General features: G+C 41.3%; 1 protein-coding gene across 1 annotated transcript; it reads left to right on the forward strand.

Moving 5' to 3' along the window:
• The first annotated feature begins 310 nt into the window (after positions 1-310).
• LOC139700679 (actin-binding protein WASF2-like) lies at positions 311-616 on the forward strand. Its single transcript, XM_071599141.1, has one exon. The coding sequence runs from the start codon at positions 311-313 to the stop codon at positions 614-616; it is 306 nt and encodes a 101-aa protein (XP_071455242.1).
• Positions 617-14,502: the final 13,886 nt, after the last annotated feature.

Raw genomic sequence — 14,502 nt, forward strand, 5'->3', positions numbered from 1 at the left:
TCTCATTCTTCCTACCATCAAGGATCGGCTCCGACATTTGAGGTGGCACATCCCAAGCATGATTCGCTGGAAGGGAAGGGATATCGGGGCAGGCGGCCGTCGGTCGTTTTCTCAAACCCTCTCTTAAGAAGAGTCCCCCCCCCCCCATGTGCTCGTGTGAACGTGTGTGGTGTCAGTGCCTTTATATGTTCTTCTATCGTTTCGCTTTCGTCCTCCCGATGTGACGCGCGGGAAGTTGAGTGAGTAGTGGTGCGAAACAGCATCGAAGGCGGAGAGAGAGAGCAGGAGGCGCGCGTCCTCCTCATCCACCATGCCTTTCATCCAGAAGGTCGTGGAACCCAAGTTCTTGTGCCGGCGCCGAGTTTGGCCAAAGGACGATGGATCTAGCCGACAGACCGAGGTGGACGATGAGCTTGAATTGGTGGTCAACGTTGCCCTTTGTGGGGCCCTCCGGCAGCTCTCGTCCATCGCCACCCACGCCGATACCCTGTTCAAGGATCTCCGGACAGAACTGGACGCCGTTCGGGTCCGGACCGAGGCCCTCAGGACTCGGATGGACTCGCTGGAGGTGAAGGCGCTCGCTTTCAATCCCAGGACTGTCGCAGTTCGTAAGTAGATGTGGCTTGATTCCTTTGACACACTAATTTGATAGTCATCATTTCGGGTCATCGATCTTAAGCTCACCATCAAATTCTTCCACTGTCTTCAGCTCTGAATATTTGCCTCTTTGTCATACCTTTGCCTGTCTGTCATTAGTTATTCCGGTGTACCTCAACTAGGGTCTCATCATGTTCCGGTATCTTTGTAGTTTTTGACATTCGCTTTTCCCCCCAAGACTATCTTTATCAGGTATCGTCGAATTTTGACCGATTGGTATCCTTTCTTATTTGCAGTTTTGATTCCATCAGTCCATTTCATCCCTGTCATTCTCTCCTAGCATCACATTTACATTATGTGCTTCATTTTTTTGTCCTTTTCTCATTATCGTGGGCATGTATCACTACAATGTAAGTTTCATAATTCGAATTGTGTTCAGTTATCCGAGACATTGGATAAGTATCGATTGGGCCTGTTAATGATATCGATGTCCAGGTACATTAGACAAAATTTAGGTAGAGATTAGTTGCTTATTGCGGTCATTTTGCGAATGGAGCCAGTTATGAATTCGTCTTAACCGTTCTTTTGAACTTTTAAAAATATTTGTCTCTAGGAAGAAATTGGACATGTCCAGTTTAATTTTTAATTCACACAAACAAAAATGTTCACGTCCTTTGGCGAAAATGTATATTTCCCGATGGTATTTATTGCTGTGTGTGATTTGGAACTGCCGACGTTTTAGTTACGACTAATCATAAAACTTCCCGGCGATGGTACTTTTACAGCACTAAGGGTACGTAGAAACTGTATTCACGAAATAATTCCCGCCATTTCTTAAATGTTTTTATTACAGGTCTTTATTGTATGTTTATGATATGGAGAGCTTATCAAGATGAAAAATATTTCAATTAACTTGTTTTCTATAAGTACATGTTTTAAAAACTTCCAGGTTATAGTAAATTTTTTACCTCATAATTAGTCGATTGCTTAACTTTTTTGCACTTGTAATGTAAATTTATACGAATAATCTATTAATCAGCAAGTGATTGAAACTATGACATTTCTTAGTCAATAAACCTAAGGTGCCTGCCCTCGCGTAATGCTTTGACGTCGGGATAATCTTTTCAAAATTGCATATCCTGTGGCACGAATAATTTCGATCTTCTCTTATTCTTCTGGTACATTCTTTAAGTCCGCTTACCAGTAAACAACAGAAATATCTCCGCGCCATCTAGCTAGAAAGAATCACTAGATAGACTCAATACCCTATGTAGTTATGATTAATTCTCAAGGTTTTTCGTAATTCACTGGAGTTTCATTGAGTAAGCCTTCGTATAACTTCGTGAACACGGTCAGAATATGGTAGCTATACGCACGACTATAAGGAACATTCGGACCTCTCTGCTGCTTGCTTATCTGAGAGATTTCCCCTGGAGGCGTGTATAGTCCAGTTGTCTTGTTTTGCTGACCTTAAACTGAAGAATGAAAAAAAATTCCTGGAATCCCCACATTAAATCTCCATTTCCTCTCAGTAGTTCCTTCTCTCCAGTGCTTACCTTACATTCTTTAAATGTAAGCCTGCGTCTTTCCTACTCCTCAAATAACCAGGTTCAGATTCAAGGGCGGGGCACCCGAGCCCGTGGCGCAAACCTGTAAGAGGTGTTTAAACATCATTGGAATACCAAGGAAATGTAGAAGCAATTCTCTTAGTTTTCCAACCATGGCTGCAATGAATGTAAAACATAAATAATTATTGCTGTTGTTCGTTTCTTCTGTCAAAATATTTGCTGTAAATGCGGCGGAAACTTTCAAGTTTTATCTGCTTATCTCAGGCTAGCTCTCTATAATAATAATGAAGGACAGTGGAAAGATACATTGTATTCTTCATTTAATAAATCTACAGTTTCCTCTTACTGTCAAATTAATCCAGCCTTTTCGCCTTCACGCGTCACGGTATATTGCTTTAGATTCAATCAACTAGTATCAGGTCTGATGAAATTATTCCTTTCTCAGAAAATCGGTTGTTTGTCAGGATACGTCTGTAAAGTAATATATCCTAGTGAAATTCACGCGAGCCAAATATATCCTAGCGATGGCGTGGTGCACCAAAAACCTTTACTGCTATATTCTCTCTTGCCTTCATGTTCCAACGCAATCTTTTCTGTGTGTAATGCAGTACAGAATATTCCATTCAAACTTACCACTGTTCTTAAGTCCTTTTCCCGTAAATTTCTGTTTATCAGTGGAAATATCCCAAGATGGTTTTGCAAATAGGTGTTACACTTTAGCATATTTTATACTAGGTGAATATAGGAAATACTTATAGGCATTGGGATACTGATGACTGTAATAGAGCGTAGAATTTTGGGAAAGTGCCATAGAGGGGGAAAAGAAAAGACATTTTGGATGGAATTGAAGAAGTTAGTACAGTATGCAGAGTTAGAGAATGAGTTATTTAAATATATAGCGTAGGGTTTAAGGATATTTTGGGTGGTGCTAATCAGAATTTTTAGTGTTTGGATCCATTCAAAAGGCCCCGGAGATTACTGCTAACAATAATACCTTAGGCTATATGCTTATTCTTAAATTTGTGTCCAAAAGCAAGTGATTGGGAATTGGCCCCTTTTATTTTTGATGTTTCAAACAAAATATTATTTTTGAATTGCTAGAATTCCTAAATACTGATTTTGACTTGCGCGGATGCCAATCATGCAATTGGCATTCGCGTGTTATTGTGATATTTGACCCATAACCACAATGTGGAGTCGGTATAGTTCTGTTTTTTCCCTTTGCATTAGAGCACTCACATTTGAAACCCATGTGTTATAACCCCACAATTATAATTTCACTCACCTAATTTCAGGGCTTGAAATAACTTTATTTATTTTTATCAACCCCAGTAGTAATAGTCAAGTTGAGCACGTAATATAATTGGTTATTTTCATTACGGTACCGCGCAGTAAATTCTTAAATTTAAAGGCGTAGGAAAATTATATAAACGAAATTTAATCTTCTGAAGTGCTTTAGATAAATAAGTCTGGAAAAAATATTTTTTTTGTCCCATTGAATCGAACTATTACCTCTATTTTGCGCCTTTTGTATCAAAGTACTTCACTCCTCATTTCCCTGTCGCTGCTTTTTATCTTTATGGCCACTTTTTAAAGAATCTTTTTCATGACAACATTTGGAAGGGAATATTTAGAAATGAAGTAATTCTTCCGCCGAAAAGCCTTCGGTTACGTAGATTCGCCCATTCGAAGTGCAGGAATTTTAGTATCGAGGAAAACCCTGGAATTAAAATTCACAGTTGAATGGAGCATTAAAATATTTACCCCCCTCACCAGGGATGCTTCTTTTTGCTTTGCGTCCCTCCCTTCTTCCCATTCACATAGGTCGGCGCCGTAAGCCCCGTTTCTTTGAATATCAGCTGTATTGAACATCCTACAGTTTTCGCAACCAGGGTCCAATCTTTGAAAATTGCTCCGAGGGAAATATTATGCTCGTCCAGCCTACGGACTAATAGACATAATTTCTATACAAAATGCCATTATATATCCGGGACCTTGTTTTGGATTCAAATGTGGTCTTTTATAAGTTATGCAATGTAGCCGAAGGCATACATGATGTTAAACTTTAGTGAAATATGGAGAGGATTAAAATAAATTCCTAACTTAATTTTTATGGCTCATTACCTAGCTATTCGCCGCCCAGGTTTTTCTGCTAATGCTGCATGGTTTATGACCTGGTGCGACAGAAGCGCAATAGCGCAGTGAAACATTTTTTCATTCATTTGTCATCTCCGACTATTTTGGTGCTTTAAAATGCCGGGCATTGGTAATTTGAGGAAGTAATTGCACTGTTTATTTATTTTTAATTATTTATCTTGCAAGCCACCGCTAAGGTGTGTGGCAGGTGATGAATGCGCATTAGAATAATTTGTACCCGAACATGACCCTATCGCGGTCGGACAATGTTATTATGACTCCTTATCGTTCGTGGAAAAAATGACATCTTAAATCTGTATGTTATACACTTAATCTCCCTAATTATGTAAAAATGATCTCTCCTACAGCAGTACGATGCTGTAATAATACATTTTCAATATCACTGCTAAAGAGACTCCCTTCTAATTTATGCGAGAGCTTCAATCTGTAATTTAACCTTCGTTCCGTGAGTGATTCCCAGCCTAGCTGCTCTAATATTTTGGATACGCTACTAAGTTTATCATAACAATGTTTTACAAATCTAGCTCCTCTACGCTGCTCGCGATCCAATTCGTCCATTAATCCAGCTTCGTGAGGATCCCTTATACCTACAGCATTTTCTAAATGAGGCCTAACCTGCGACAGATAACATTTCTCTTTGAATTGTTAATCATACTTACCCAGTATTCTTCTAATTAATCCTAATTTTTTGTTAGCTTGTCCACATATTCCCCGTATGTGTTTCGCCCAGGAGAGATCTTGAGTGAGGGTAACGCCTAGGTATTTAATTGAATCTACTCATTTAATTTCGGTGTTCCCAATGTAGGAGGCGTTCGGGAGGGAATGGGTGTTTTTCCAAAAATTAATGACTGCGTACTTTTTTAAGTTTAATTCTAATTGCCAAGTTTCGCACCTGCGTTGTATAGCATTAAGTTTATCTGATAAAGCTGCTATGTCCTCAGGATCACAGATATCACGGTAAACCACTGCATCATCAGCAAATAAACGTATCTTACTAGTGATACGGAGACAATGTCGTTAACGTAAAGTAGCAATAAAAGAGGTCCGATGGCTCTTCCCTGGGGAAGTTCACTACGAGGTACTTTGTCGAAGGCTTTCTTCAAATCCAGAAAAATCGCGTCCACGAAAACATGGCTCTCTCCCGAAGTAAGAATTTAATGAACAAAAAGCACAAGTTGTGCCTCGCAGGATCTACCTTTTCGGAAACCGTGCTAATTTTTCATTAATAACTCATGATTATCGAGGTGTCTCACGATCGAGCTAGCAATATAATCCATAACCTCGCACGAAATAGATGTGAGGGAAATAGGTCTGTAATTGCTCAGTTCCTACTTGTCTCCGTTTACAATTTTGATGTTACGTTAGCCGTTTTCCAATCTCTGGGAACCTTGTGATCTACCAGCGACTTCTTAAATATTTTTCTAGGTACGGCGCAATTTCCGAAGCTAGATCCTTAAATATACGAGAGGGTATTTCATCGGGCTCGGAGGTTTTTTTAGGCTTGATATTTTTCAGCAGACGTTGTATTCCATTATATGAGTTTTCAATTTTGCGCATTGGTTGAATATCACGATTTGGTAAGGTATCGGAGGTATTCTGTGAGATAAAATTTAATAAATTAGCCTTTTCCTAACTGCTGGTTAATCTTTCACCTTTATTATTTTTTGATTGAATTAACAGTTGACTTATTTCCGTGAACTTCTCTGACATATTGGCACAAATGCTTTTGGATTCTATTTTAAATTTTCCGCTAACCTTTGGAACCCGTTTAATGCTTTCCGAAATTCATTCTTGGCATTCACCCTAGATATCCTGTAATCATAAGTGATCTCATTCTTTTTGTCGCTATAGATATCATCCTTAATATATTTTTAATTTGTATTGCTTGTAGGGGTCTCGAAAGCGATTTTGTTCATATTAAATTATTGATTTCTCTTTTAATTTTAACCTTGCGCTGAGGGGCTGTTGTGCCCTGAGTATATAAATATATTATTATTGTCAACACATGTTTCACTGACGTTCGATATTTCACTAACTGATATAAAAAGGATGTTTCAACATTTGTATCTATTATCGTGGTGAATTGCGATCGAATACGCTGGTGAGAATTTACTAAGTGCACACAAAATTAAGTAAGGATATGCGAATCAATTTATTCAACAGATTCTGTGCTAAAATCATATTGCATCACTACCTACATTGTATATTATCATTTTGCGTCTTCAGTTTTATATTGGATTTGAATTGATTTGTGGTAATCGTTTTAATCATATTTTTTGGATAATTTGGTAATGCGCTGCCATTCAAGAGTTATTTCTGAAAGTAGACGAACTTTTAAGTTATATTCCAATTCTATTCTTCTTCTTCAAATATTTTCTCGCCAGAAATGAAACTAAAAAACGTAACCTAAAAATCTTCACAGCCCAATGTTAGCATCTGATTAGCTTTCAAAAAGTTTGTTTTTGCCTTGCCTGAAGACCTGAAAAATGATCCATTTGGCGTAAACGTCCGTTTTTTTTTAAATTATATCTACATTGGCTCATATAATGAGTGTCTTTGCCTTTGGCGTATTTATCCGCCTTTTTGCCAACCACTTGGCCGAAATAGTGAATTTCCTCTTTTGTTACTTTCTTCTTCGCTTTTGTCGCTGCCACCTGTTGAACAACTTCCCGGGCTTTTTCGCTCCTAGCGTTGTCTTTTCGTTTATTTTTTCAAATCAACACAAAGGTCGTAATCACATACCGAGAAGGAACGGGGGGGAGGAGATGGAACCTTCAGAATTTCATCAATCTCTGAATGAGCTCGTTGAAGTCTCCGGCGAAAATCGTCGCAAATTACTACGTGCGTGGGTTTCGGAGTGGGCTGGAGATTTATCATTTCACGCTCGCTCTTCGTGCGAGGAGGAAAAGAGGCTGAGGGAGTGAGTTTAGAGTGTATGGAACGTGGAAAGCGAAGAACCACACTTTCGCAAGGGGTGCTGTTGGCAAAAGTGGAGCTCGAACAACACCGGAACGTTAATTTTCTCTTCCTGTTCTCCCCCCCCCATTCTACCCTGCAGCTACCCCCTGAGTGTAAATCAACAACCCGCAAAGCCGCACGGGTCATAAGGGCGGCTCATTGTTGGCGGTAATACAACTGCTTCTAATGAACACGAGCCTTTTATTTTCCGCTGAGGTAGTTGGGAGAGCACTCGATGACTTTTCGTTTCGCCCGCAAGGCTACACGGTTAGAAACGTTTACGACGTGGCGGTCGTCGGTGTCGTTCGGAATATTTTCTCGTCCGCACGCACGCCTGCATAGGAACCTGAGATTAAGGGGAGAGTGAAGAGTAGTAAAGGAAGTTTATAAAACCCTTTTAACGTCCTCCCCCGCTTCAACCCCTCCCCCCTCGGCCATTGGTTGCCCTGGGAATAGTAACGGGGTGAGGGTTGGACCAGTGTTTCCCGGAGTGGGTTCTTTGGCGAGGGTCTTAAAAAAATATTTGTTTCATATGCATAATTGAAAGATACTGATAAAACTCGATGTTTATTCATAGCAAGCGTAAACACGAAAATTGCGATTTTATTTGCTCCCTGCTCCAACCTGGTTAAGAAAAAGGGGGACCGCTTCAAGGATTTTTTTTTGATGGGGGACGGCAATCTGGAGTAGTTCAGGATCCAGTGAGACTCTGGGTAGGATGCGTGGAAGAACCATTGACCCAAGCGGAGTAGAGGAATATTAAATCAACTTTAGTGATTACTAAATGACATTTTTTGAAATTATGTACTCTGAAAGGATTTTTCCGTCAGAGGCTTCACGGGTGATAAGTGTTCTTTCCCAAAACCGTAAATGGAAAAAATGTAGGTTTTTATTGGGGAATTTTCTGTTGCATATTTTTGGGACATTGCCGTATAGCTATTTTTATTAAGGTAACAAATAAAATTAGTAAATACAAAAAAAATTATAAGCGAAAACATTTATGAGGTGTGATGTGATGGGCGAGGGATTGTAATGGGTCAAGGAGGCCAGAATTCCAGGAGAATAAAGGCTAAAAAATTCAGTATTGGAACTTTAGAGATATTTATGTTCGTCTTTGTATCAGGAGAAATATGAAATAATTCGTTTCTATATAGCTCATAGTCACCTATTTGCATCACATTAAATTATACTTTAGAATAAAAGCTGCGTGCTTTGATTGAATTGTACTAATTTCTAAAGGATATTATTATCGCTTCTCCTCAATAGAGTGTTGTATGAGTTATATTTAATGAAAGCAGGGGGTGTCTAGTTAGGCATCTCTCTTCGTTAGAATATCAAAAATGAAAATTGAAATAACGCTGCATTGTGAATGTTTGCCTTCGAATAATGTCGCCCGCAAAACATGAAGTATCGTTGCCTCGTAATTCTAATCGACCAGAACTCATTGGCTAATAGTCATATCAACTCTTTGTTCTGAAATTTGCGATTCCTTAATTTCTCAGATAGCCAACTTCAGTCGAGTCGCGGTTTACTACGTATAGGGTGAGGTCTTCTTCGGAAACCAGGGGAGTGTACCTTTTTTTCTGCTGCAGTGCACTCAGGGATGTTTTGCAATCTGCTTGTTTTGTTTCCGCCCCGCCCCATACGCTGATGAATCAGGACAAACAGCATGAGGCTACGCGCCCAAGTCGCAAGGCTGTGCAGCTTTTTAGTGTTCTAGTTTCCGCTCACTTCCTGGGAGTTGCATTACTCGCTAAAAGGCGCCGGGAGGGGGCTCTTTGAGAGGAAATGGTTCTTACGAAATCCTTAGTGTAGGAGTCGTGTCTCCAAGGAAGTACTTTTTTAGCCTCCTCGGTGGATAAAATTAAGAGTGTGGGTAATCGTTTTCACCCTATTAGTTGTTTTATTCCCAGAGATAAAGTCTGGGTTTGGAATTTTGTGAATTTCGATAACCTTGTGAGTAGGGTTTACCCGTTAGAGTTTTCTATCACAAATTATCATCTGATATAATTATTTTAGCGGACTCATTAACCTGCTTCCGGCACCTTGCCATTTTACTATTAACTTCGTCGAAATTGTACACTAAACTATGACTTACGAAAAGGCAAAGGAAAAAAATAGTATCTTAACAAACTGTGTTATTTATGAATGAGAAAATATCTTTACAATATACCGGTCCTCTGCATCTAATGGAAAAAATTCTGCCTTATTCTGCGTGTTTTCGCACACAATGGATCCTTTTTTGCTGTGAGTTGATGGGGTATCTTTTGCTAGGTATATTGTCATCAACTAGTTGCTAGAACTAAATGAGAAAGGGCTGGGATTAGTAAAAATAGAAATCGTTGTTTTGAAGGGCGCAGATTATTGTTTCAAATAGTAAGTACTTCATTTTATACGGAGGCCTACGTGCCACAAGATATTTTGAAACCAAATATTTGTGCGTGTCCCCTTTTATATGAAGTTAAGACGAAAGGGTTAATATTTTGCGCGTACGAATTATGGGTACTTTCAGGGACGTCTGCGTCAGATTACATAGGCTGAAACGGCTTTCCGACCCGAGTATGTATACGCCAAACACCAGCGCATTAAACTATATTATATTGAAATAAAGTGGGTCGCGGTAGTCCAAGGGGAAGAGCGTTGAACTACTGACCGGAGGTTCCCGGATTCAATTCCCGGGCAAGTCTCCTGCAGCTCCAACCAAGCTATGTGATTTTTCGGGCACCAGATCTTCCTGGGAAACCATAACTGGCACAGGGAAAGGAACTGGCCCCCCTACCCTGATGTTTGAATTTCATACGCTTAGTACTGGGTGAACTCTGCCATCACCTACCAAACCGACCTTCTGGGTGAATACTGTGTTTATGGTTTTTACTCAAATAATTATTTGATATTTGGAATTCCTATTCAAGTCTAATGAAATCGAAATAATTACATCCGATACAAAATTAATAGTAGAAAGGGGAGCAGCAGGGAGAGGCGGAAAGGAATAACTTTTAGCCTAAGTTCTTTCAAAAAGTACATTTTCGAAACTTTTTTTTAAGCTAGGAAGCTTTCCCAGAAGAGATTCCCTCAACTTCGATGCTATGTTGTCCCTCTTCTTCGCCATTCACGCCGATCGAGTTTGAGGTAATAGCTTCGCTTCGTGGGCTTCACTGGGTGGAGCAAGTGCTGATGTTTACTCAGAGGGGCTGATTTTTATTTTCCCTCTGAGACGTGCGTATTGCTGTTGACTTTCTTTCGTGCTGAATGTGTGAGTGGGTGTGTTGACGACTCCTCGGACCGTCTGAGATAAGGCATTCTCGAGGCGGAAACGGTGAAATGCGAGAGCCAGTTGCGTGGCACGAATGGCAGCCGTGTCCGCACGTCCGACTGCGCACCGGAAAGGAGATGATGGTTAAAGGAATCGAGAATGTTAGGATTAGGGAACGAGGTAGAGGAATCATGCTTTATTTTACTTTACCCTCATATACTGATTCATTTGTTGTTAGATTTATGTTTCGTTTTCCCAAATTCTTTTGTTTGTATCGAGGAGACATTAGCAATCCTATACTGCAGTGTGCTTTGTTGACCTGTACAATTCATTTTGGCCTCGCCAAATATTTACTTTGGAAAAAGTGTCTTTGCTCTACGGTGAAAACAACCTCATCAGTCTCAGATAGTGTTTGTACACGGAATTTATTAATTTAAAAGAGAACATTCTGTATTCTCACTGGATTTATCATTAAATGGATTCAAAACTGTGAGCCAAGCCGTCGGTCGTTGTCGGAATGCAGATTATCAGATAACAAATGAAGCAATGTCCACATATTTTGTCGTCTTCGTATTTACTAGCTGTTGGCCTGAGCGTTTGCACTTGGGACTTATTCTTTTCGGAGTATCGCCCGATGGATGTAGTGGTCGCACCGGAAACCGTTGTTTAAGTGGTGGCTCAGGATTATATTCATATAAACTTCTCCCCTCTTCCTGCAAAGTTTCTTTGGATGCAAATTAGAAAAAATATTTCTTTTTAATGCAATAATGCTGTAGTAAGATAAAAAGTTTCACGTTTAGCTCACATCGTTTCTATTTTCAAATAGTCGGAGGTTCATTAATTCCCCGCCGTTCACCTCGAGAATTGGTTTCTTACGGCTCTCTATTTCTTCTACATCTTCATAATACCCCGCAAGCCACCGGTAAGGTGTGTGGCAGGGGTTGTAGAATATCTAATCTTCTTCATATGCATCAATTAATGCTAATTTGCCCACTGCCTGATAACCATTTTCTCTTACATTTATTTTTATCTGGTCTTCGTCCTCGTATTTGCCCTGTGGTCTTCCCGATAGAATTTTACATCTTCTCAAGCAGATGGGTCCGTTTTCGGAGTCTCTTCGATTTTTCCCACCTCCTTTGCATTTGGCATCTACGTACTTGGTCGCTGCATCAAAACCGCCGGGGTCGCGTCGCCGCGTGAACTGAGCGTTCAGGCGGGTCGACGGCAGGAAGAATGGAAAAAATAAACCCTTATCACCCGTTGGGCTTCGGTTAAATTTATGGATCCTTAGCCCACCGCTGTCAACAGCGCCCACTGCAACCGTGTAACAGAAAAAGACACGCTCGCACACCGCTTTCTCCCGCCATTGTCGTCTTTGGGGCCGGGAGAGCTTTCGCGGAAGGACGGATCCTACGGAGGGGGAAGGGCGTGGAGTGGGGGATGATGGGTAAGAGAGGACGAGGGTGTGTCTGAAGAGGTCCCTGCAGGAGCTTTAAAACCAGCCGAATGGTCAAGGAGTGCGTTTTACAACCCTCTTTATTCCCTCCGGAGGGAAAGAGGGGTCGGGTTTGGGGAATGAGGGAAAAAGGGTTTCCTCTTCCCTTCACACACACACACATACACTTGCCCCTTCCTTTTTCTCAACCCAAGGGAAATCCGAAATGGGTTTCAACTCCTAGGGTAATGTTGGCCGTCTATATCGCTTCATCTATATACCTTACCTGCACTTCTGTGAACTCTACGACTGCCCCTCAAAGCTTTTGCTCCCTGTGTCCCCAACTAAATTAACTTTTCGAGGCGGCGAGTTCATGTGTTTCTTTCCTCTATTTCATTAATATTTCTCGGATGTTGTGGCAAACGATGACGTGTACTTGTGAGCGGTAATATGAAGTTTTGATAAATATGTAATTGGAGATGCATAGTGAAGGTCATTGATGCATTATTTTTTAAAAGTTTTATTTCAATTAGTGCCATAACTTGACTTTATTATCCCTAGCGTTGGTTCTTCTTATTTAGGGGTATTCTCGTTGATACGTTACGTTCTTGTATTACGTTATTCTCGTATTCCCTCCGTGTGAGCATAGGGCATTTTCTCAATTTCCTGTCATGAAACGCAGTGTCCCGGACCTCTACCATAGGCCCATCAGCTCAGCTTAGACCCGCTTACACTCCACTAGAATAAGATCAATCGATATGTCCTTCAAACAACAAAGTTTCCATGTTGATAATACTTTCCTTTTGAACCTATGACTAAAAAGTTGTAGAAGTAAACAATATCTTGAGTATAAAACCGATAAATATTGGCTTTATACTCAAGATTTGGGGAGGTTAGTAGTAGTTTTGAGGGGAGGCAACCGACAGCTAAGGTCATTTGCGCCATAGGAGATGGACAGGAAAGGATGAAGGGTGGAGAGAAACCCGGCGTCGGCATTAGCCTACTCTTTACGAAAGGCGCCAAGGGGTCCGCAGTTTAACGTCCCATCCGACGGACGGCGTACTCACTCAAAGTGCCCTCCACAAAGCACCTCAAGTAGGGATCGAGATACCTCTGAAAATTGGGGAGGTTTTTAGTCTCATAAATTAAATGAGTTTTGCTTATGATTCCGTGCCTCCCTCCGAGTATTGTTGACTTTAATGGTTCCGCTTCCACCCTGACGGAGCTAGGTCAGCAGGCGATTCTTCCTGTCATCCCTATATTCACGAATTCACATTTAAGGGATGATTATAAAGTCTTCTGATTGTTAGTCTATAACCCTCAACTTGTGGAATTCAAATAAATCGTTCAGAACTTTATAAGTGAGCATGCAGACTTCTACGTGTTTATTTGGTCTTGGCTTGAAACAGAGGAGCTGTGGATTCATTCATATTCGTCCGCATTGATGCATGTAAAAACTTTTAAGGGATTCCTTTACTTCATTTGAAGAATTCCATCATCAGCGCATTTAATCTTCCCTCCCCTTTCATCTAACTCCCTCGCCAACCCTTCCTTCTATTCCACCTCCCTCACCCCATTCCACCTTTCTCCCTATCCATCAATTTCCCCCCTCTGCCCGTCTTCCTCCCCCCAACCCTATTCCCTCGCCCTCCCAGACATCAAAAGCAGTTTGTCCCGAGGGACCGCATGGTGGGTTTTAGGACCTCACGCTGTGGGTTAGGTCTTCTCTTCCTATAACTTTAGGACCTTCGGCTTGTCCCCTTAGCTTTCCTTCCCCTTCTTCCTCTCTCCCTCTCTATTTCCTCTTTCAAGAAAGAGGCACATTTGAACCTTCCCTACCAATCCCTGAGGACTACCTCTCTCTCTCTCTCGTCAACGTTCTCTTGGTGAAGAGACAAGAGCGAATGGGAGAAAAGGGACGTTCCGTGGCACTCTATGGAGGGATGCATTCCGTAGTATTCGACCGCCGTGCTTATTTGTGGCGGTTGTGGATATCCTCTTTGAAATTCGCGCTCACAGCGGGGGACCACGATGGAAGTAGGATCGGACTCACCTCTTTTGTCCCCAAACTGACCTCTTTCTCTCCTTGTAACCCATAAAGCTCCCTCTCCAGAACTCGAGCAGCCCACTCAGTACTTGTCCCCGTTCACATTCGCCAAATTATGGATGTGCGATTCGGAGTCGGAAAGCTATTGGGCATGCCGGGTAGATATACGAGGGTCATCCGGAAAGTAGTACCCGTTCGTGCCGCATGAAGTGCTGACGACGCGAGTAGCCGCTGGACGAGGTCAGATAGCTTCAGTGGCTTGTCTGCCTTCTCTGAGCCAAGTTGCGTGACGCTAGCATTGCCTGTGTTGTTTCTGTGATTGTTTACAATGTTTAAAAAAAAAAAAAAAAATTGAGAACGCCGCCAGTTGTGAAGTGAGGGCAGTGATTAAATTCCTCTATGCAAGAAACGTTCGCCCATGTGATATTCATCGCCAATTAAAGGAGGTGTATGGAGACAATGTAATGGACGAGTCGTCTGTTCGGCG

Source organism: Hetaerina americana, unplaced genomic scaffold (assembly GCF_022747635.1).
Source record: "Hetaerina americana unplaced genomic scaffold, ioHetAmer1.1.p SCAF_106, whole genome shotgun sequence".
Taxonomy (NCBI): Eukaryota; Metazoa; Arthropoda; class Insecta; order Odonata; family Calopterygidae; genus Hetaerina; species Hetaerina americana.